Source organism: Gymnogyps californianus, chromosome 12, assembly GCF_018139145.2.
Source record: "Gymnogyps californianus isolate 813 chromosome 12, ASM1813914v2, whole genome shotgun sequence".
NCBI lineage: Eukaryota > Metazoa > Chordata > Aves > Accipitriformes > Cathartidae > Gymnogyps > Gymnogyps californianus.
Window position 1 is genome coordinate 11,088,452 of NC_059482.1, and position 21,122 is coordinate 11,109,573.

At 36.0% G+C, this 21,122-nt stretch overlaps 1 protein-coding gene across 1 annotated transcript in view; it reads left to right on the plus strand.

Annotated features, from left to right (window-relative positions):
- LOC127021056 (transcription initiation factor TFIID subunit 4-like) overlaps positions 1-21,122 on the plus strand; it is a 147,302-nt gene that overhangs the window by 42,028 nt on the left and 84,152 nt on the right. Inside the window, exon 10 of the mRNA XM_050903981.1 lies at positions 5,171-5,340. Within this exon, the coding sequence (XP_050759938.1) occupies positions 5,171-5,340 (170 nt within the window). The remainder of the gene's footprint in view (positions 1-5,170; positions 5,341-21,122) is intronic.

Genomic DNA, 21,122 nt, shown 5'->3' on the forward strand with positions numbered 1-21,122 from the left:
TCAGCGAGAACTACAGACAGCTCCATTTAGCTGACTTTTCAACTATGTTAATACCTAAGGATGGAAATTTGAATTCCATTTTTTGTAATTGTTTGTTTTACAGTAGAGATCCAGACTTACATTTGTACCATAATAGTCCAGCTAGAGGTTTCTGTAGTCGGGAGAGATGAAGCAGAAGGCCCACTGCAGTCTGCTAGGGGCCTGCGTATTTGGCTACAACTGCTGTGTACATCATCATTTAGTTTGGTAACCTCAGAGCTCCCAGTAACATAATCTACCACTCATGACAGTGAAAGTAGCAGACCCTCAATTATTACCCGTAGTTCAGATTGTGGCCAATGTAAAGAACTAGTGGAAACATTTGTTCCCCCTGATACTGAGTCAGAATAATTTCAGTTGGAAGGGACCTTGGGAGATCAACTAGTCTAACTTCTGACTCAGAGCAGGTTTGGTTAGATCGGGGACTTGTCCAGTTCTACATATCTCAAAGGATGGAGATACATGTTTCTACTCTTGTATTATGCTACCACTTCCTAACTGTACTGAGTAAGGCTCAGGGGCATTGCATGTAAAATGAGGCAAGAAGTGGACAGAACCATTCCCTTAATGTGTGTGATGATGATATGCTTGCCATAGTGTACCAGCTAGCCAGATGCTCCTTCCTTTTCCCAGCAACCTTTCTTTTTCTGAAACAGTATTTCAAAGTTATATATAACCTCTTGGAGCCTGTCAGTATCAGGTTTTATACAGCCAATGTGATGAGGTTTTTTTCAGAATCAGTTCTATGAAGTGACTGAGATAATTTGAAGTTTATCTTAGTATTCATATTTTATGCTGCTGACTGGCAACATTTTAAAGTAGAGTCTACCTGGGAATAAAAAATTTGTTTTCAGACCTCTTTTGCCTAGCCAAAAGAATCTGTTGCCTGTTATTTTATTTTTATTTTTAAAAATAAAAGTGTAATAACATAGTTCTGGCAAAATGCCTCAAAATGCATGATGCTACATCTAATAATGTGCAAAGCAGCCTGTCCTTTAAGGAGAGATAGAAAGCTAATGTAGGTGTTAAATGGATAACTTCAAAGTTTTCATCTCAAAATGGCATAGGACGTAAAACCTTAAGCTTTAAGTTTCTTTGTTTTTCCAGATAAATATTTCAAGCTATAAGGTGATCATGTATTTTTTCCATATTTTCCAAAATAAAGAAAAATGCTGACCACAAATGTGGTATGTTCTGTCATCCCTTTTGCTTATCAGTGAGAAGATCCAACATAGACCATGAATGAATTGTACGACAAAGCAGTATTAGGGAGACATTTCAAATTAAAGCTTGAAAATCAGAATAAGCATTATAATAAATTTGTGTAAATAGAATTTATGCCATTATAAAATGTAATATAGTAGTGGCTGTTACTGTAATTTCAAGTCACCATTTACATCCAACATATTGTTGTTGATCTCTGATCTTGTGATTCATGGAATTTGTAGACTTGCTCAGAGTCTTGCATACATGTAGGGACTTTGCTCTAACAGCATGAAATTTCACTTTTGAGAGAGAGAGGAATCAATAGTATAATGTTGTCTCAGTTGCTTTATGTATTCTTATAGATTATTTGGGATTCAGTATTGCAAATTTGGACATCATTGGCTCAAATCTTACAAAGTGCATGAGAAAGAAAAAAAAAAAACAGTATGCAATCGTGCAGTTAAGATTTGTTCATAAAGAAAATGCTACCAGATTTTTATAATGGCTTGTCTTAGTTTAAACAAAATCTTTGAAACATGTTACAGACAACTCTGCAAATACTTCGGTTTTTCTTTCTTATTTTCAGATGAGATTTTTTTTTTTGTAATTGCACGAGTGTTTTTAATGAGGAGGAGAGGGAGAGGTTATTACAAGAGGTTGAATATAGGAGGAAGAATTGAACTCTTAGACTACTTTAAGATGTAGCTTGCATTTGGAAAGAGTTTGAGAACCCATGCTATCTTCTTAAAAATAGCACGCATGTTGGAATGTTAGATTTTATCCCATAAGACTCAGAATTGAATTCAGTAAAAACCAGAAAAAATTACTGAAACAGTACAATTAGTATGAGCACAATAATATATGCTGAGAAACATGAAATTGTTAAATACTGTGCTGGGATGAAAAGGGAAAGATCGACAGTAATCATCAGTCTAGACGACCACTGGATGGCATCTTTGTTCCACAGAATGACTTCTGAAAACTCACTCATCTGGACTTAAAAGTTGACTTTTATAGGAAATTGTTTGGGAAGAATGCCAGCCCTCTTTATATATAAACGTGTCTGTGTTTCAGTGTCCAAACCCAAGCTCTTTTTTGTGATGAAGTTCCTCAAAGTCAAAAAGAATATCTTGATAGAGTTTTTCCCATTTTCCCATCTGAAAAAATTGTAGTCCCAACTATGACTAAAACATTTCATATATATCTTCCATGTAATGTTTAAAAAAAAAAAAAAAAGATGTACTCGCAGATAGTAGATTGCCAATGTAAGATGGAAGGAGATGATTCTATCCAGAGTTACAGTGATGGTCTTTATAAGTGCTATTGCGTTGATTTTGATAATTTCATTGGAATCCTAGTTTGTGCCCAAATTAATTGTCTGTTTTTATTTCAGACAGTATTTGGTTATTTGTAATGTAGTCACAGATCTGCACTCTAAATAAAAATTGGAATAGCTAAAATGCTAAGCAGAAGGAAGGTAAAAGATTGATTGTACTTTCTTCAGCTATTAAGTAAAAGTAAAGATAAGCATAAACTTCTCTTAAAAATTGTGTTCTTGAAGTCACGAGTGCTATCTTGATTTTTGTATGGATGATTGCTTGAAGGAGATGAAAGTACCTCAGTCCTGGCAACCTGATCTGGAAATATGGGATTGAGAATGTATTACTGCTAGCCAGATTGTGCGTAACTGTGTGATAAATGCTTGTTAAAGCAAGTGAGATCATGGGGGCTGTATGTAGAGAAAGTATACAAGTATCCTGCTCAGTTAATATTTTACCAAGATCCTTTGAGTCCTTGTGCTCAGGTCCCCTCAGCAGGCAGCGGTACCCAGGCACTGCCGGACCCCACAGGGCAGCAGTGCTGCCTTCACACCCACAGAGATGTGAGGGTCCACTGGGAATCAATATTGGATTTTTTTTTTAACTGCACAAGCTGGTTAATGTTTTGTAGTTTGGTCAGTTTTAGCTTTATTTTGAAATTCTGGGCTCAAGTCTGTTTTCCAATAGCTTCCACTATCTTACATAGTTTTGAGTTTGTGTTATGATAACTACCTTTATATGAATTTGGTTTTGCCGTGGTTTAAAAGGCCTGCTGGATTTGGGCCTTGTGAGTCCTGGGTAGATTACCTTGGGTGATGCTCATTCTATTTCAAGCGTTGAGGTTTTTAACCCCCCAAAATCTTAGTTTTCCCCCTTTTTCAGTTTTAGTTGCTGTTTTTCATTTGTAGTTAGAATCTTTTGAACTTGTTACTGAATATTTAAGTCACTGTTAGTTGTTATGTGACCAAGTACATTTATCAGCTGTGGTATTTGGGGGCAGTTTCACAACTGGTTGAACAGGGCGAAAGAGTAGGTCAGTCATCCATGCACTGAATGCATAGGAGCCCAGTTTCTTCATGGTGGCTTTTGTGACCCTCCTATGAGTATCACATACATACCACGTGAAAGGTAAAAATGAAAATCCTTTAGACTCAGCATGAAAACCATCAAGGCAGGAGATAAATTTTGTGACACTGTCCTCAGGAATTTAATTCTAAGAGAAGAAATCAAGTGCTTAGCACTTGTGGAAAATAATAAAATTTCATTTGTGTAGCATTTTTCTGACAGTCATTGTAAAATTTTCCATTTTCTGCCTCAAGTGTTCAGCACATTTCTCCAGGTTTATACAAACAAAAATCCCTTCTTGACTTCTTCTGGCAAAAGAAAACAAAACCAATATCTAACAAACCATAGAAGTCTTCCACCAAAATTGGTTGCTGTAGTGCAGATATCAAGGAGAGTATGGGAGGACAGGGAGGATCTAGATTATGGATTTCTAGATTTCTCTCCTTTTGTTCTCAGATCTTACTTGTAGCTTTTGGTTTTTACTGTAGGTGCTAAACTTGTAACAAGTGACAGAAAGTAGTCTAGGGTGCATAGGATGGCATCTATGTAATAATTTTTAAAAAATCTTTTAAATTAAGCTTTTATTTGTTTGCTTTATGCAGTAGTAGGAGTCTGGACTTGGATGTATGTGGATCTTTTCCATATATATTTTTTCAAAGGTTGTATAATCGCTCCTAGAATATCCTGAAATACAGTGTTTGTGTCAGTAATAACTCCTAAACAGAATGCTAAAAACAGATGGTTGTTTCCACAGTTATAAGTCATACCTCGTAGAGGTAGGAGGTAAAAGATGCTTGGGACATGCAGGTACGGAAACTCAAATTTGTTAGTCAGTACTTCCTCAAGCTGTTAGGAAGGGTATTGCAGGGCAAACAGTGGCCTGGGAAGTGCTGCCATCATCTTCTCAAATGCAGCTCATTTTTCTAAAACTAGTTGACATGTTCTGCTGATTTTTGTATGTTGCCGGAGAAAATACCAGTGCATATTCAAACCGCACTTGGAACCCGAACTTACCTATGAACTCCTCATAGTCAAAGAATCTTTCCTGACTATTGCTGAAAATGCTTTGGTGCCCATTTTGATAGGAAGTTGTGAAACAGTGCAGGATTCCAAATTCATGTTTTTGCTTTCAATGTCTGTGGGGTTTTAACTTATTTTAACATTTTACTCCTAGTTTTCAGTATAAAGAGAATAGCCAAATACTCTGTCTTTACTGGTGATCATTGACTTTAGTTTCCTGACCATCGTGGTTTCATTGATATCACTGACTCTCAGATGAATAAAAGACACTTCTGTCACACCTTCTGTTACAGACAAATTGTTCTGCTTCTGAAGTTTTCCTAATGTGATCAGAGAAATATTTAGTTATTGCTAAATCTAGAATACATTCTATGAAAATGGAGACCCTAATGGTTGTGCCTCAAGTTGGCCCAGCCACCAGGCATGTTGCATGATGATTACTTTTGGAGGAGCAGATAATACACAAAATGAATGTATCACATGCAGAGTTATTTTTATTTGGTTTTTTTTTTTCATTATAGAGATGATGATGACATCAATGATGTTGCCTCTATGGCTGGCGTTAATCTTAATGAAGAAAGTGCCCGAATTATGGCTACCAACTCTGACTTGGTTGGAACCCAGACACAGTCCTGTAAAGATGAACCCTTTCTCGCTGCTATACCTCTACATAAACGCATACTTGAAATGGGTGAGAAACATGTCCTTTCCTTTTGATAGTGTTTCCTTTGGACTTACGTGATTCTGAGTAACAGAATATGCTTAGTATTTAAGATTGTTTTTTAAGCATTTTATTACATAATCTTGTATTACTAAACTTTCAAGGTTTCTGTGATAATAGTAATTTAGTTATCTCAAGTTGGAAGAAAATAGTATACTGGTACTTTTATACTTCATGCTTTCCCCATGTTTTTTATATCCAAGGATCTCAAAGCTCTTTGCAAACATTAATTATTTCTCACAATCCTCCTTCATGTTTTACGCGAGAAGATTGAAACAGAGAGGTAATTAAGTAGTACAGGTCACAGAGGACACCTGTGAATAACATTTAACAGAATGTTGAAGTTATCTGTCAAGATTTTCTTTACCCATACAAACCAGTTATTCAGTTCTTAACACCTGCATCTATTCAAGTTCATAGTGATTTTCTTATAGCATTTTTTCAAAAAGGTGTATCTATTTATCCTGGCAAATGGTGTATTTATTAATTCTGCCATTTGAAAACAGAAGTTAAAAACTTTAGTAGAAAAAATAACTATTCAAAATCAGTGATGTTTTAAGGTTAGTAAGTATGCTCAGAATGTATTTTATATGACATACTTCATTAATACACTATGTGTATTATGTTCTAGTACATAAATGTATCTTTTTCAACATAATTTTGGTAATATTTTCAGAGCCATCAGTGTCTTAAGATACTAAGCTCAAATTGTTTAGGGACATAATTCATATATTTCTTTTAGAACTATGCTTATGTCACTAGTTAAATTTGTAACATTTTTATGGATCTAGTTCTTGTAATTTTAAAGATAAGACCAAAATCTTGTTACAGATCAGTACAGTTAGATTTTTAAGTCATGCAGTTACTTCTGAAATGTTATTTGTGTTTATGTTCATTGAATTAATGGAAGCCTTTTTATATTGCAGTTGCAGGCAAAGTTCTTCATTGACTTATTGTCAAGCTTCACTCTTGTATTTTAATTAGTGCACTTTTAAGTTCTCATTCAGAGAAATGATTTATTTTGCCTGCTATAGGTATCATCTTGCGATGGTGAGATGATGGCATTATGTGATGCAGTCTGGGAAAGCATATGTGCAACATTTTGTGAGATGGCTTACCACCACCTGAGATAAGGAAGCCAGCAAGGTTTTAATGAAATTTGTTTGAGAAACTGTTGTGAGGGATGCTCACATAATAGTTTATACAGGTGTAAGAAAACAAAAAGGAGACAGACATAAAACTGTTAAAAAGAATGGGAAATCAGTAATGAATTTGCCATATAAGCCTTAATGAACTGTCTGAGTGTAACAATTGCTGCACAACATGGAGCTGTAATTACAAGTGTAGGACTTACAGGAATCTGTACATACTTTAAGAGCCACAGAACCCATCATACTATTCATCACTGCCTTTTGGGGTTTGCTCCTCTGAGGAACAAATCCCTATGGCTGTTTTTGAAGCTTTATTGGCTTTGATAATTGAAATGAAACTTTCAAAGCTTTTAAAAGCAGCTGCAGGGATTTACTTCTCAAAAGCAGTGAATCCAGAAGAGCGGCCACTCCTAGTGATCTCCTGCAGCCACTTTTAGAGCTTTATTTTGGCTTTACATGAAGCCTTTTATAGTTTTGAAAGTGGCTGTGGGGTTCACTAGTGGCTACTATCTGGGATCTATGGCTCTTGAGGAGAGAATTCCTTCAGCTGATTTTGAAGTTTTAGAAGCTTGGTTTTCACTGTGTGTGGCCAGATTTGTTGTTTGCATAGGACCACACACAAATTTAGTAGTTTGTGCTACTGGGCACTTAAAATAACGACGTTGCAAGTTCACGACAAGACTCAGTCTTACCATATGTTGCTGTGCCTAGACACACCAGGACTAAGCAAAGGAGGCTGTGACCTTCTCAAACACATTAGGAAAAAGAAAGTATGTTATGTGAGTCCTCATTCTTCTGTTTTTATTATGCCTGTTGACAAATGAGATAAAATACATTTGTTTCTTCTTACTTTTACCTGAATATGACTTAGACCTTATTTTCTACCTTTAAATCTATTCATATTTAATGATCACTTTAGTTTTAGGGCATGTTTTTAATGTTTTAGTAAAAGAGAGATTTGTGGTATGTACAGTATTAGGAAACTGCTCTTCTCTCCTTTCTCAGAAGCTAGATCTTTCAAGTTTTCTGTAATATTAATCTCCTTCTCTCTTTTCTGAGTAAGAGCTCTGTCGAGCAACTCAGTAGTGTTCCCCAAAGGCTGTTTCAGAGATTGTGCTTCCATTCACCAGGGTCAGAATATAAACTGCTAAAGTGAGAGCAGATGCTACTCAGTCTTTGGCAGTAACCACCGGCCAAATGCCTCAATGTTATAGTGAAAGAGGTTTCTTAATATATCGTATGTTCTTGTCTCTACTGTAATTTGGCAGTGTTATCATCCATAGTTTATTTTAAATCTAAATGACTAATACTATTATTGATCCTTTTAAATGGAAGAAGTAACTGAAAGGTAATTCATGCAAAGATATTCATCCACTTCCCACATGCTTCCTTATCCAATTTTGTATCTAGTCATCTTTGGCTGGTAATCATTGCCATTTGTTCATGTAGGAAGACAGGGCTGTGACTGTTTCAAATTCTTCTTTGATGCAAAATCAAGAGTGGGTATTTCTTAGCAGATAATGTATTTCTTTTGCTATTCCATTCAGGATCATAAAACTTTAAACCCTGATCTTTCTACGTGACAGCACAGCACAATGAAACATGTGCAAAGAGTTGTAAGGCGCTTGTTTCTCTTTTTGGGAAGTTGAGAGGCAGAGGTTGATGTTCTTCATGCATGTGCATGCTGATGTGCATACAAACTCTTCAAACTTTCTAGGTCTTTAACTTTATTAGTAAAATGGGTAGTGTTTCTTTAAAGGGCAAGATAAGCTGATTAGACCCTCACAAATAAATAACGCTGAAAAATCCTAGCTTTTTCATGTGGTTTTATGGGAAAGAAACAAGAAAAATAACCTTAATTTGTAATTGTTTCACTTCATTCATAAGCTATTTCTTGGTGGGTAAGAAAGCTCTATTAGTTAGGTTTTAGAAGCTAGTTTTTGACATTCTGAGTTTCCACTGTTTACCAAAAGGAGCAACACTTTAATGAATAAAACAATATGACTTAGCAGCTTGTTTTAAGCGTGACAGTTTTCTCTGGTTTGTAACCATCTTGTGAAATAGAAACTCCTTGACTCAGGAATTACTTTATTACAGCATTGTTTCTGACAGCAGATAAGAATCAGGCTGCGCTGTATTTTATATTTAATATTAGTGAAAGGTAGCAGGACATAGTGAAGGATGGGATAAAAGGTGACCCTTTTTATATTGCCTGATAACTAAATCCGTGGAAAAAGGGAACAGATATGTTGTGTACTTTCCTGAGAAGTCTTTTGACTGAGAGTTGGTGGTCTCTAGAACCTTCACTAAAAACTTTGCTTTATATTTTGTGGTCAACAGAGCATGATATCCTCACAAGCTTAGAATCTACAGCAATTTATTAATCCCCACAGCTTTTGTTTTAATTCTGACTGATTTCTTCTGCAACCAGATGATGCCATTTTGCTTTTACTTGGCTACCCCTAAAATGTCACAACTTGTGGAGAATCTTAACCATAAATTAACTGTCTTAATGCAATAATAATGAAACTTAAGTTTGGCATACTGTATTCTTTGACTTAGGTTGTTTCTTTCTCTCTTTCTCTTCACTTTCAGTGTTCTTCGGCCAATTTTTCTACTTCACTTTTTATTGTTACAGAGCACTGGCTGAATAGAATAATTACAAATGTGACATTCTAAGAAATGTGGGACTGGTTTGGCCATATTGAATACATTTTAACTGTCCATCTTGTATTTTCAAATTATTTTTACTTAAATATGTGTGATAAAAACGTATTGGAGAATCATCAATGATATTTTTATTTCACATCCATTCAGAATTATTTTTACATCTGCATTAGGAAATCAGTTTTTCTATAGCATGATTTTATGAAATACTGTATTTATGTCAGTTATCTAGCATTGTTATAAATTTCCTTTGGAAAAAGTCTATTACATTGACAACATAGCGTACACCTGCAACATCTCCTGTCACAAAATTAGTACTGGATTCTCTTGCTTCATCCAAATAGATTTTTAGGCTAGAACACACATAGTGGTGCAGGCCAGTTATTATGAAACTTGAAAATGTGCTGATGAATCCAAATTCTTCTAGTCCAGTAGCTAAAAGGCCTACAGTCTTCCTTAAAACAGCTTCAGAGAAGCTGGGCTTGATAGAATTAAGCCACTGTCACTGTCAATATAACAGTTGTAGGGTTAGGCTTAACATAATTTATAGGTTTACCTTTTTGTTATTTTACAGGTAATATATTTTTTAATTCTGTCTGATGAAATATTGATCATTGTTCTGCCTTGATTCTTTGTTCAGTCACACTTCAATTGCATGTCTGCTATAAAAATGCATGTTAAAACATAAGGAAATAGCTTATCTGTGTTTTCTGTGTTCTGGAGTGTACTGAATCTACTATGTGGCATCACAGTGGCAGCCCAGTTGTATGCATATGTATATATTTTAAATAAATAATTTGAACACTCTAGAGGGGATTTTATATTGCTAAACCATCTAAAAACTGATTGGGACATCCTTCGTGGAACTGGGCCAGTAGATTTCAGAGCCTCTATTTAAAGCGTTTGTTACTAGTTAAATAAGAGAGTCATTCTGTCATTCCCGTTTCATCTGTTTGTTTGTCAACAGTTGTATTCATGTTTGAATGAGATGAAACTGTACTATTGATGATTGCTCTTTCATATACAGAGCAGTTCTAACATAAAAGTATACTTATTTCTCTGGTTGATTTACTTTAGAGGGTTTTTATAGCTGCTTAGGTTGCAGTTGTGGGTTCTGAAATTTGGAGCTATCAGATTGCCTGTGAACATAATTTTTTGTTTTCACTGCACTCTTTGTTGATGTGACTTAGTTGTTTTCATTGTTGACTTTTAACTTTTTATCCATGAGTTGATTTGTCTTCAAACTGAAATATTCCTTTTAATATCAGTTTTTCCACCAGCATCTTTCTGTCAGGATGACCTTCTTAAATACCTGTGGACATAAATCTTGATTGTGTTTGGAGATAGTTCTAACATGTACTTGTTCTTAAGCATAGCATTTTGAAGTCATGCTTTGTCCTAATGACATGCTTAGACCACTTGAACTGTACCTAGAGTGGTGTTTTCTGTGATTCTAGTTGCTTTTTCTCAGGAAAAAAAAGTTGTGTTAGGTATTGTATAATCCAAATTGCAAGTTTTGTGCATGTCAAATACGTTGACTTTCTCTAGTTCCTATAAACTTCAATATGTCACCTGCAGAGATGTGGCAGGTGTAGAGATGTGTCTACATTCTGACAGCTGGACTAGTTCTGTAACTTAGTGCAGAGTTAGGGGATTTTTTCATTAGTATAAAACAAGCAGTTTGCTAGAAATTTTATTTATATTAGAAGGTGTGCACTGCTCCCAGTCGTCTTATCAATGTCCATCATTGTGATAATTTAGTTTCTTATGTTGAGATTGAAGTTTATTGTATGTGTTCAATAAAGAATCTGGTTTTGTATTCTAACTTAATCGATTGCTAATGTTACAATATTATAAGACAATTATATGTTATTTACACTTGTTATTTCCTTTTCGAAAAAGGTGGGAATATATTCCCATCTTAGTATCAGCAGCAGTGTTGCCAAATAAACATAACCAGTAAGTATTTCAGCAGAATGTTAAACCGTATTGTTGTTCTTTCTTTAATAGGTCCATGATTAGACTTCCTGTTTTACAAGATGTCCCAACATGTGTTGGAATGGTAACTTCAGTACCACCTGAGAGCTTGGAGTCTGCCTTTCTGTGAAAGGTAGGGCAGCTTCTGTTCAATATTTTTTGTGTATTTCTAAGGTTTTCTTTTTATTAATCTTATTGGTTCTGCAACACTACAGAATCTGAGTTATGCTTTTATCAGTATCACCTCTAAGTGCCAGAACTGAAGTTATTTCATCAAGCAGTAATTTCTCAAAATAAATGTAGATATGTTCAAACTATGATTATTTATGAAGAAAATGAAGCTGTTTCTTCAGGCATCATTTTCAGTGGTTTTACTCCAATTGAACTGAGAGCATGACCATACTATTTGCTCCCAGAAATATTTGGAGAATTCAGGTTTTGTTTTCACCATAATACCTTGCTTCTGTTTTATGAATGTAGTGGAGGAGCCTTCTTTAAAAGGTCTTGCTGTTTCTGGAAGGCAGTTCTGGCCTTCAGGGCCTACCACAATATGTTGCCCAGCCTCAGAATAAGTTTGTATCTGGGAACTGAATGGCTTAAATTTCTTGGTCTCTGCAAAGGAGAGTAAAATTATCGTTCTGTGGAGATGCATTCTCTACCAGATTAATTTATAAAGTCCGTCTCATAAAGAGATTTCTGGTAATAAATATTGGATGTAAAATAAGAACAATAAAAAGAAAACCTTAGAGAACCATTCAATATTGCAATAAAGCTGACTTACATTATCCCTGTAGGCAAACTCCATGCTCTAGAGGTGGTACTAATGTCCCCAACTCTCAACACATGTTGGAACATCTTTGTGGAGGAGGAAGTCATTGATCAGTGAGCAGCATCTTCAAGGATCGTTTAAGGGGGAAAAAGTAAAAGGTAATATTTTCTAAAATATGTTGAAATGATCGTTCATTACGTTTATTTGGCAATCCTGCTGCTAATACTAAGGTTGTAATGTTTTTATTTCTTAAAATTATTGAAAAACCTCATAAACTTCACTTTAGTCTTTCCTTCTCCCATGAGTTTGAATTGCATTTGTTAGCCTCCTTCATGTTGCTGAGTCTACTGCATACAAAGTCCAGATTCTGCTATAACTCATTGGCAATTTGACACTTTTTTCCAGTGCTTATAGTATGGAGAGTGTTAGTCTGTGATTTAACCAGTTTTGCAGTGTCTAGTGTTAAATAAAATAAGTCACAGCCAAATGTTGCAAAGTGTTGAACTGGTACAAAGACATTCTACTGGTAACGAAAGGGTATTTGTTTTCAAGGAAGTAGCTGCAACACTGGATGTTGTGCCAGATGAGGTACCACCATCTGTTCTTGCACAATAATGTAGAAGTGCAACTTTAATATCAACTATCATAAACTACAGCTATTTTGACAAAATCAAATGACCATGTCTGATCTGGATAAATTTTGTAATAGTGGATGATCTGGTGATGCATGGATTTGGTATTAATGAATGTGGCACAATGTCCTGATCTTGACAACTGTTCCTCTAATCCTGGACATACACAGATGAAGGTGCTGACATGTTGAAATTCAGGTTATGGTCTTTGGTCTACCTTTCTGGTACCCTTTATAATTTCCTGTATTCTTTGTGCATATCCTTTCCGGCTGACATGCCCATCCCACCTCCTTAAGAGGAGGCCTCGTGTTGAGCTAGTCTGCCTGGCATCAGGCTTGTAGTGGACAACTGTGATACAGTTGAACACATACTGTGTTCAGACATGTCACCAACAAGACTTTTATAGTGTCAGAGAGATGGTTTCTCCAGGAAAAAAAAATTGCCAAAATGTCTGCATTGTTTACAGAAGTTGCTTTAAAAGAACAGAAGCATATAGGCAAATTCTTATACTTGGTATTCCTTTTAATCCTGTGTGGATGTGATTGAGACTGTGTTCTGTTACTGCGAGGACTATGTTAGAGGATGCTGGCATCTGTGCCTCCACGTCATCTTTGGTCATTCTTACAACAGTTATTCTCCATCTCCATCTCACCTGACATACTGTCATAATCATGTACGTCTTGTATTTAAGCCTGAGGTCCTGTAATGGTTTAGTATCTTTTGATCCTGGGCTTAGCCCAAGCAGCACGTTCTTCCAGCCTGCATGAAAACAGGTAGGGGATAAATCCCCAACTAACAGCTTCTCTGTTGTTTTCTTAAGGACTCTTATTGGTGTCACTGCCATATTAGTTCTTTCTCATCTGGTCCCTCTAACAATCTCTTTTGGTTTGACTCTGTAGTGAGTAACCGAACACAAAAGTGCATCAATGCATGTACTATTATAAAAATAGTGAACATATTTTCCAGTTCTCTACAGTCACTCTGTGTTTATTCTTGAATGTTCCTGAATGTCTTTGGACATGCTTATTATGTTGTGTTGCATTTATGTTTTGAGAAAACGAAGATGAAAAAAAAAATCATATAACTGTAATCTGTATATTCTCATTTGACTTGTTGAGACCTGCACCTATTTCAGTTCTCATCCCCTCCTCCGTCTTTTACATTTTCCTCACACTGTTAAGTCACTGCAGGACAGGTTACTGGGATTATAGGGTAGGATCTGGATGTAGTTTTCAAAAATTCTTTGACCTTCAGTGCCTCCCTTTTAATAACTTCAGCATCCTCCCTTCTTTTAGGATATAGACATAAAATTGCACAAAAGTAATCTTAAAGATTACTTAAAGAGGAATTATTAAAAAAGAAGGAATTAAACATCAAAATTAAGGATAATGTGTTTCCTTAGCACGTTGAGATTTTGATTTCTTCTAAAAGAAATTAGGTAATATAGTTCAGTTACAGAAAAAAATAGGGAAAAGATTAATAGTAGTAGCTTCTGTTCCTTCAGAGTTTACATTCTTTCTGTTCTCTCTGATCAAGCTGTAAGGCTTCCTTGCCATCTGAATACTAAGTATTGTCTTCTCCTAGCTGCACTGCTTATATGTTCATGCTTCCATGAGTTGTGGCAACTCCTTCCACTTTCCAAGCCTCCACATACCTGTGCATAATGTTGTTTGGTGACCAGCTGGGTTCTGTTAGAGACAAACCACTAAGAATAATAAAAAGACTCTTTAGGGATGATTAATAGCTACTTTTCAGCTGTTTAATTATCTAGCTTAGAGACAGAATTTTGGAAACTGGATTGTCTGGTTATATATATTTTAGGTCAGACCTCTTCTCAAATTAGTTCTTTCTTTTTGCCAAAAAGTATGAATTATGTGTGGGTTCCCAGACTTACCCACCTGGTTGGGAATTCTTAGAGAAGTGAAGGCGCTTTTTTTGTCATTCTTACATGACTTTCATCAAAAAACACTAATCGTGTAAGTAGGGTTAAGTAGGATTCTTGAGAAATTCTTTTTCTACTTGATGAATTTTTTTGTCCTGCCTCAAATCCCACCGACTTGCATAAAAGCTTTGAATCAGCACAGAAAATAGGATCAGACATTCTTGCCTGGTTTACACATAGATTTTGCATGAATACAACAATTTCTCTGGCTCTGTTGTGTTAAAATAATTATACCAATATGACCCGCTAGAGCGGAGCTATTTTTCTGGTTTTCCCTTTGCAAGAATTAGGGATATCAAATGAAATTAGAAGGTAAACGTTCAAAACAAGCAAAAAGGGCTTTTTTTTTTTTTTTTTTTTTTTTTGCCAGGTGAGTAGTTAAGTTGGGAACTCTTTGTTTTAGGATGTTGCAGGTTCAAAAAATTACTTCAAAAATTAATGGGAAAAAAATTCCATCCTGACCTAATAGAGAGAAAGGTAAGATCCTCTAACTTAGGATGATCCTAGGCTGTATATTGTCATATAGTTATCACTGCACACTTTTTTTTTAGTAGTCTTATAGCAGCATCTCCCACTACTGCTGTTAGAGAAAGGATGCTGGACTGTATTATCCAGTATAGGTTTTCTTAACTTTTTATACAATTTATATAAATACATAACTATTTATTATATTATAGTTTGTACTGAACAAGTTAAATCCACTATAGTACCTGAAACAAGCTTTATGAGTGGTTTTGTACCAGTGCATTCACACTACAGAATTTATGAGTCTTAGTTGAATCTTACTTTGCTAAAATAATTTGATTGGCATTTATGTTGGAGGGAGCAGGAGGAGAAGAGAGTATTAAAATTTGTGTAACATTTATTCAGAATTTTTATTCCTTTAGGTTACATTACGATTGTATGGCTGATTATCTTTTTTCGTGCTGTCTTGCACTGAAAAAGGCTATGTATTTTGAGGATTTTAATCTGTAAGTTTGGGACTTATTAATTTATTTTTAAAAAGTAACTGATGTTTCACCAGTTTCTCAGTTTCACAAAATGCTTCCTGGGGAACCATCTCAAGGTGGGTAGTTCTGAAGAAGTATAGAAAAAATACTACACCCAGCAAGTCTTGAGCTCTCAAGAAGACTGTGTACTTTTATCCAGAAGCTGGCTCGTGAGATAATTTTTATCCTATGAGAGGAGGAATGTTCTTTTACGAACAAGCTTACTGAAGTAATTAATGTAGGGTCTTCCGTTATTTTGTAAATAACAATTACATGATGATAAAAAGCCATTCTCTTTAACAAAGTCAGTTTATTACACATGAAGGTGAACTGGAAGTATAGTGTTGAACAGTATCAGATACTGGTTTACGAAATCTTTCCCATTCCAGTTCAGGGCTGGTTTGGAGCTGTGGAATATATCTTGGCCATCTGCCCCTCACAGAGAGGTGCTGGTTTGTACCTGCTAGAGGGAATAATTTACCAAATCTCAAAGCACTTGGCACTGATTCTCTCTAGTTTGGCAGGAAACACTCCCTAGCCTGTGGCTTCCCTAAACACACTCCAGGTTATAGGTTCCTTAGAGGCGCCTGCTCAAATGACTTCGTTTGGATTGGCTGTTTTTGTGAAGGTAGCAACTAAAGGTTTTTGGTTTCTCCTTTCTTCATCCTGTCTTCCAGCACCAGACGGGCTTAACAGTATAGCAAGTCAACATTTATTAAATTATTTATGCATTTAGTTAGTAAGACTTAAAGTGAAGCTTTTATTTAAAGGACTGAAAACGGAAAATTACAGATAAAATTATCATACTGTTTCTTTTACCTGGGATCATCAGGTTATCTTGTACCCCTAGGAATCTCTAATCCTAATCATCAGAGCTAGTGATTTGTTGTTTGCGCTATCACTCTGTTTAACAAGCTTTTCCTTCAGTTTTTAATACTTAAAGTCTGTCTGGGGCTCTGGTAGCCCCCCCAACACAACCCCAGGGTATTTTGTACCCAAACAACCTCCTCAATTTTTTCCTTTGTTGTGTTCCATCCCCCATTCTCTAGCTTAATATTTAAGATTGGGTTTTCCCTTTGATAGCAATACGAATGCAGTATTGATGGATTACTTTGTAGGCTGAGGACACTGCTATATGGGAGATGTACCCTATTCTTAAGTCCCACCTGATTAGGTTGGGACAAGTAAGTTCAGTAATTGCCATTTATGGCTCCTCAGGATGTCAAGGGCCCTTAGTGCATTAGAGTTGTTTCCCCTTTGTGTTTAGTCAGCCTGATAGTTAAATGCTGTTGCTCAGTTTAGAATTATTAATATACTAGTGTTAGACAAAGCACCTTTTGCTTTCTGTTGATTTAATGACCTGCTTTCTGTAGAGACCACACATGGTGTGTCTTAGGACATAAAAATATTGCTTGTCTAGTTTTAGAAGGTGAACTGCTCTCCCCTTTCCCCCCAATTTTTTCAGCTGTTAGTCTTCAGAAGTCCCTGTATAGCGTAAATCTTGAACTGTGACCACTTAACTGATCATGTTGTATCTAATTATATGTAATTTTACAGAGATTAAGGTGTTTTAAATATTTCACTGCTGACACCTACAGCAGAACTATAAAATCATCAGTTTCCCTTATGCTATTGAAATGGAGGAATGGAATTTATGAAAGAATTACATAGTTTGGAAGGCTGCAGAAATTCAAGTGGTAGTTTTTCCAATACCTTGCTTTTCCTGATGGGAAAGATTGCAGAGGGACTGAGGCATGTAAAACTGTGATAGTTCTGTTGGGATGCAAGAGGAAGGGGCTTGAGCCTAAAATTGTAGATGCAATCCAAGGCACAGCCTAGTACTTACTGTGCTGTGGGGATGAGGTAGGTAGGTATGTATGACCAGATGCATCTTTGTTGCATTATTCTAGATCTGATGCTGTTGAATGAGGTTAAATAAAAGTTTAAACAAATAGTGTCCCAGATTCAAGGAGGATGGACTTGTGTGATTCGTTTCCATCTTGTAGTATGCAAGCCAGCTGTAACAGCAGAAGAGGCCTGGAGCTAAGAAATCTGGTTCCAGTTGCTTCTTGGGCCAGTATTTCATGCACAGAATTTAAAGTTTAAGAAATTCTTTACTGTGAGGGTGGTGAGGCACTGGAGCAGGTTGCCCAGAGAAGTTGTGGATGCCCCCTCCCTGGAAGTATTCAAGGCCAGGTTGGATGGGGCTTTGAGCAACCTGATCTAGTGGAAGGTGTCCCTGCCCGTGGCAGGGGGGTTGGAACTAGATGATCTTTAAGGTCCTTTCCAACCCAAACCATTCTATGATTCTAAGTTGCTCCTGGTTTTAAGATGATAGCAGAGAGTGCTTTCTGCAGTTCTGGCTGACCTGTGATTAGGGAAAATAGAGACTTATTTCTGTGCTCTCCCTATGTTTCTGTTGAAGGACAAGACAAATTCAAGCCCTAAATACATGCTGTTTAACTGTTTAAAACCAGTTCTTCAAGGTTTTTCTGTTTTAAGTGTAAACGTAAAGAGATTTTATGCAGGCACTCAATAATTTATCACATCAATAATCAGTCAGACCTAATGTTTTACAAATAATTTTTTTTATCTTTGATCTCAATCCTGTCAGTCCTCTTAAAGTATAAATTATTAAAGTAACTTTTTGATTCTTTGAAAGCCTATCTGCAAAGATAGTATTTTTCTTCTGCTTCTCAAATAGGGCAGTACTCTTCTTACGATTTATTTCAGTTTGTTTGATCAATAAAATATAATTAAACTTTTAAAGTGCAGCAAAGCCAGTACCTTTCGGATAGCTAAGCAGATGATAGCACTCTTCAGAATTTTCACTTCTTGGGACCTGAAAGTTTTCAATGACAAAGTTTAGGTGCTTTTATGTTTGTAAAAAACAATCTTGTGCTAGTGACAGATATGCCAATATCAGAATAATATTGCTGAACGTTTTTTCCCTCAAGGTTTCTGGAACTTCTATATAAGTTCTAACTTTATAGAAACTCTATTGCAATATCTCAAAATTTTAACTAGAATATAGTTTATTTGTAACAAAAATATTCTAACACTTATACTTCCTTTGCATGCTATCTTGTACGCTGTAGATCTTTATTAAATGCTGATTGAACCATGGTTTGCTATTAAAGCTTCCAAACATGTAATTAAGAATTAATATGTAGGCAGGCTTTATTGAGTTGTTCTGTAAGTGCTTGGCAGATGAGAAATTTGCTCACTTTAGGGGTATTAATTTGTGATCCCTCATATTTTTCATATAGGATAGTGTGACTTGACTGCTTTAGTAGCATTTGCTGCCTCTGAAGATGTGTTGAAACTGAGTCCCGCCACAAAGAATTGAAGTGTTCATGCAATCAGTCATCAATTCTTGATGGTCTTGTACAGTTCTGGTGTAGTAGAGATCTGGCAAGAACACTTGAATGAAGAACGTGACCTTAGTTATATCTTTAAAAATATAAAAACTCGAATTCAAGTGGAGAGATGGGTTGAAATTATAGCTTGGAGCATTGCTTTGCTCCAGCTCCATTTTTGTTGTTATCCTTGATGATGTTTTTATCATACCTCTAGGAAAAGTTCAGAATTGCATTGCTAAAGTAATTTCAAAGACTTGAAGCATATACTTGTTATAAAAGATGTCTAAATTTAACAAATGCATTATTTAAAAGCAAGTAACTTTTTTCAAATTACACGTTTCTTGATATTTTACTTCTAAGTGTGTGGCTCCTTACTGCTTTAAATGCAGAATTTTGGTCACAAAACTACAAGTTAAGATGGCCACGTTATCAAACTTAAAGCACATTAAGAAGATCACCTAAAAGTCAGAAACAAGTTCAACTTTCTTTAACAAAAGACAGGTGATAGCAGTCTGTTGATAGAAATAAGTTAATTTTTTTGTGTAATCTTAATTTTCTCTTTGGGTTTTGTATTTCTGTACATATGTAAGTGTATATATTATGACTTATTATTGCAGTGATCAGATGGCACAATTAAGACTAGAATCCAGAATGCTAGGACCTAAATATCTGTAGATGAAGCCACTGTCCAGTGACTTAGTTAGAAAGATGACTAATATATTGAGGATATTTGTGTTTTGTGATATAATTAAGTATGTATAGTATTATAAAATATATATATGTGTATATACACATTTCTTAAAACTATGTATTTCTTTTCCCACATCATCATCAGTCTAGAGAATCTTGCAAAGGGAAGAGAAGCCTTTCTGTATTAAAACTGGGAAAAGTAATTATGTAGACTAGAAGAATATTTCAGGAATTTCCTATTTAGAGATCAGCATTATTTTCCTTTGGCAGACAGAATTCCAGTATGCTTTTTATAAATGAGAGTGGATGAAACTCAGGAGGAGGTGTAGCAGTGAAGAAAAAAAAATTACTAATACTTTAATATAGAAACATATGAAAATTAACAGTTTCCAGCCCTTTGCATAGATTCAGTTTCTACCTGGCATTTTCTCTGAGTAGCGGAAAGCAAAAAAGGCAATCTCTAAACAATGATATCAGAACTTTTCTTAGGTCAGCGGATCAATAAAGTGGTATGCATGACTGTTTATGAAAGTATAACTAGGCCAGCCTTTCCAAGTGTAGATGAGATTGTTGTTGCAGGAGCACATTGGTAATTTTCCCATTCTTGCCCCAAGTACAATCCAAGTATTTAAGTAGTGTGCCAAATCTTCATGTAGTATACAACTTTGGAATGCACCCTGCTTCTGACATCCTATGCTAACAGGATTTTGACTAATGTAATTTAGAGCAGGGAAGACGTGATGATGCTTCCACGCATGATGAATGTTGTGCATGACAAGTTGACTTTTAAAATTTATCTTTTTGTCTTTTTGTAGTCTGGTTTCTTGACGCTAATTCATTTTTGGGGAAATTTGTTTTGTATTCTTTCTTCCTTAGCCTGTTTTTCAAAGAAAGCTAGCCTTAAGTGATTGAACAGTCTGTTCACCTTCCTTCTCTCTCCCTTCACCTAACATCTGATAAATCAGCAGCTAGATAGCCCCTCCATGTGTCCCAGTTGAGGGGGAAATCAACTGTTCTTTCCTTTTCTTTGCTCTTCTGTCTGGTTGGCTGCCGGTCAGCACTCTGGTACAGACTGGCCAGGCTATCCTCAGGGTTTGCTGACTGTGCCCAGCTAGCAAGCTGGACAAATATGGACTGGGAGACATGCCAGGGGGTGATCCTAGATGTATGAGGGAACTAAGGGTATTGTGCGATAATAAGGAATATGGGAGGAAGTTGGAGCTATGCAGGAGGACAGGGATCATAGAATCGCTCAGGTTGGAAGAGAACTTGAGTGGTCATCTAGTCCAACCTCTTGCTCAAAGCTGGGTCGACATCAAATTCAGACGAGGTTGCTTAGGGCGTTGTCTGGCTGAGTCTTAAAAACCTGGAAGGTGGGAGAGTCTACAACTTTTTTGTGCAGAGTGTTCCAGTACTTAATTTTCTTCATAATGAAGAATTCTTCCCTATATCCAGTCAGAACCTCTGCTGCGTCAGTTAATGAATTTATTTCTCATTCTTCTTCCAGGGATCCTCAATAAAGAGTCTGGCTCTGTCTTCTCAATAACCTCTCCCATAAGCCTTCTCTTCTCCA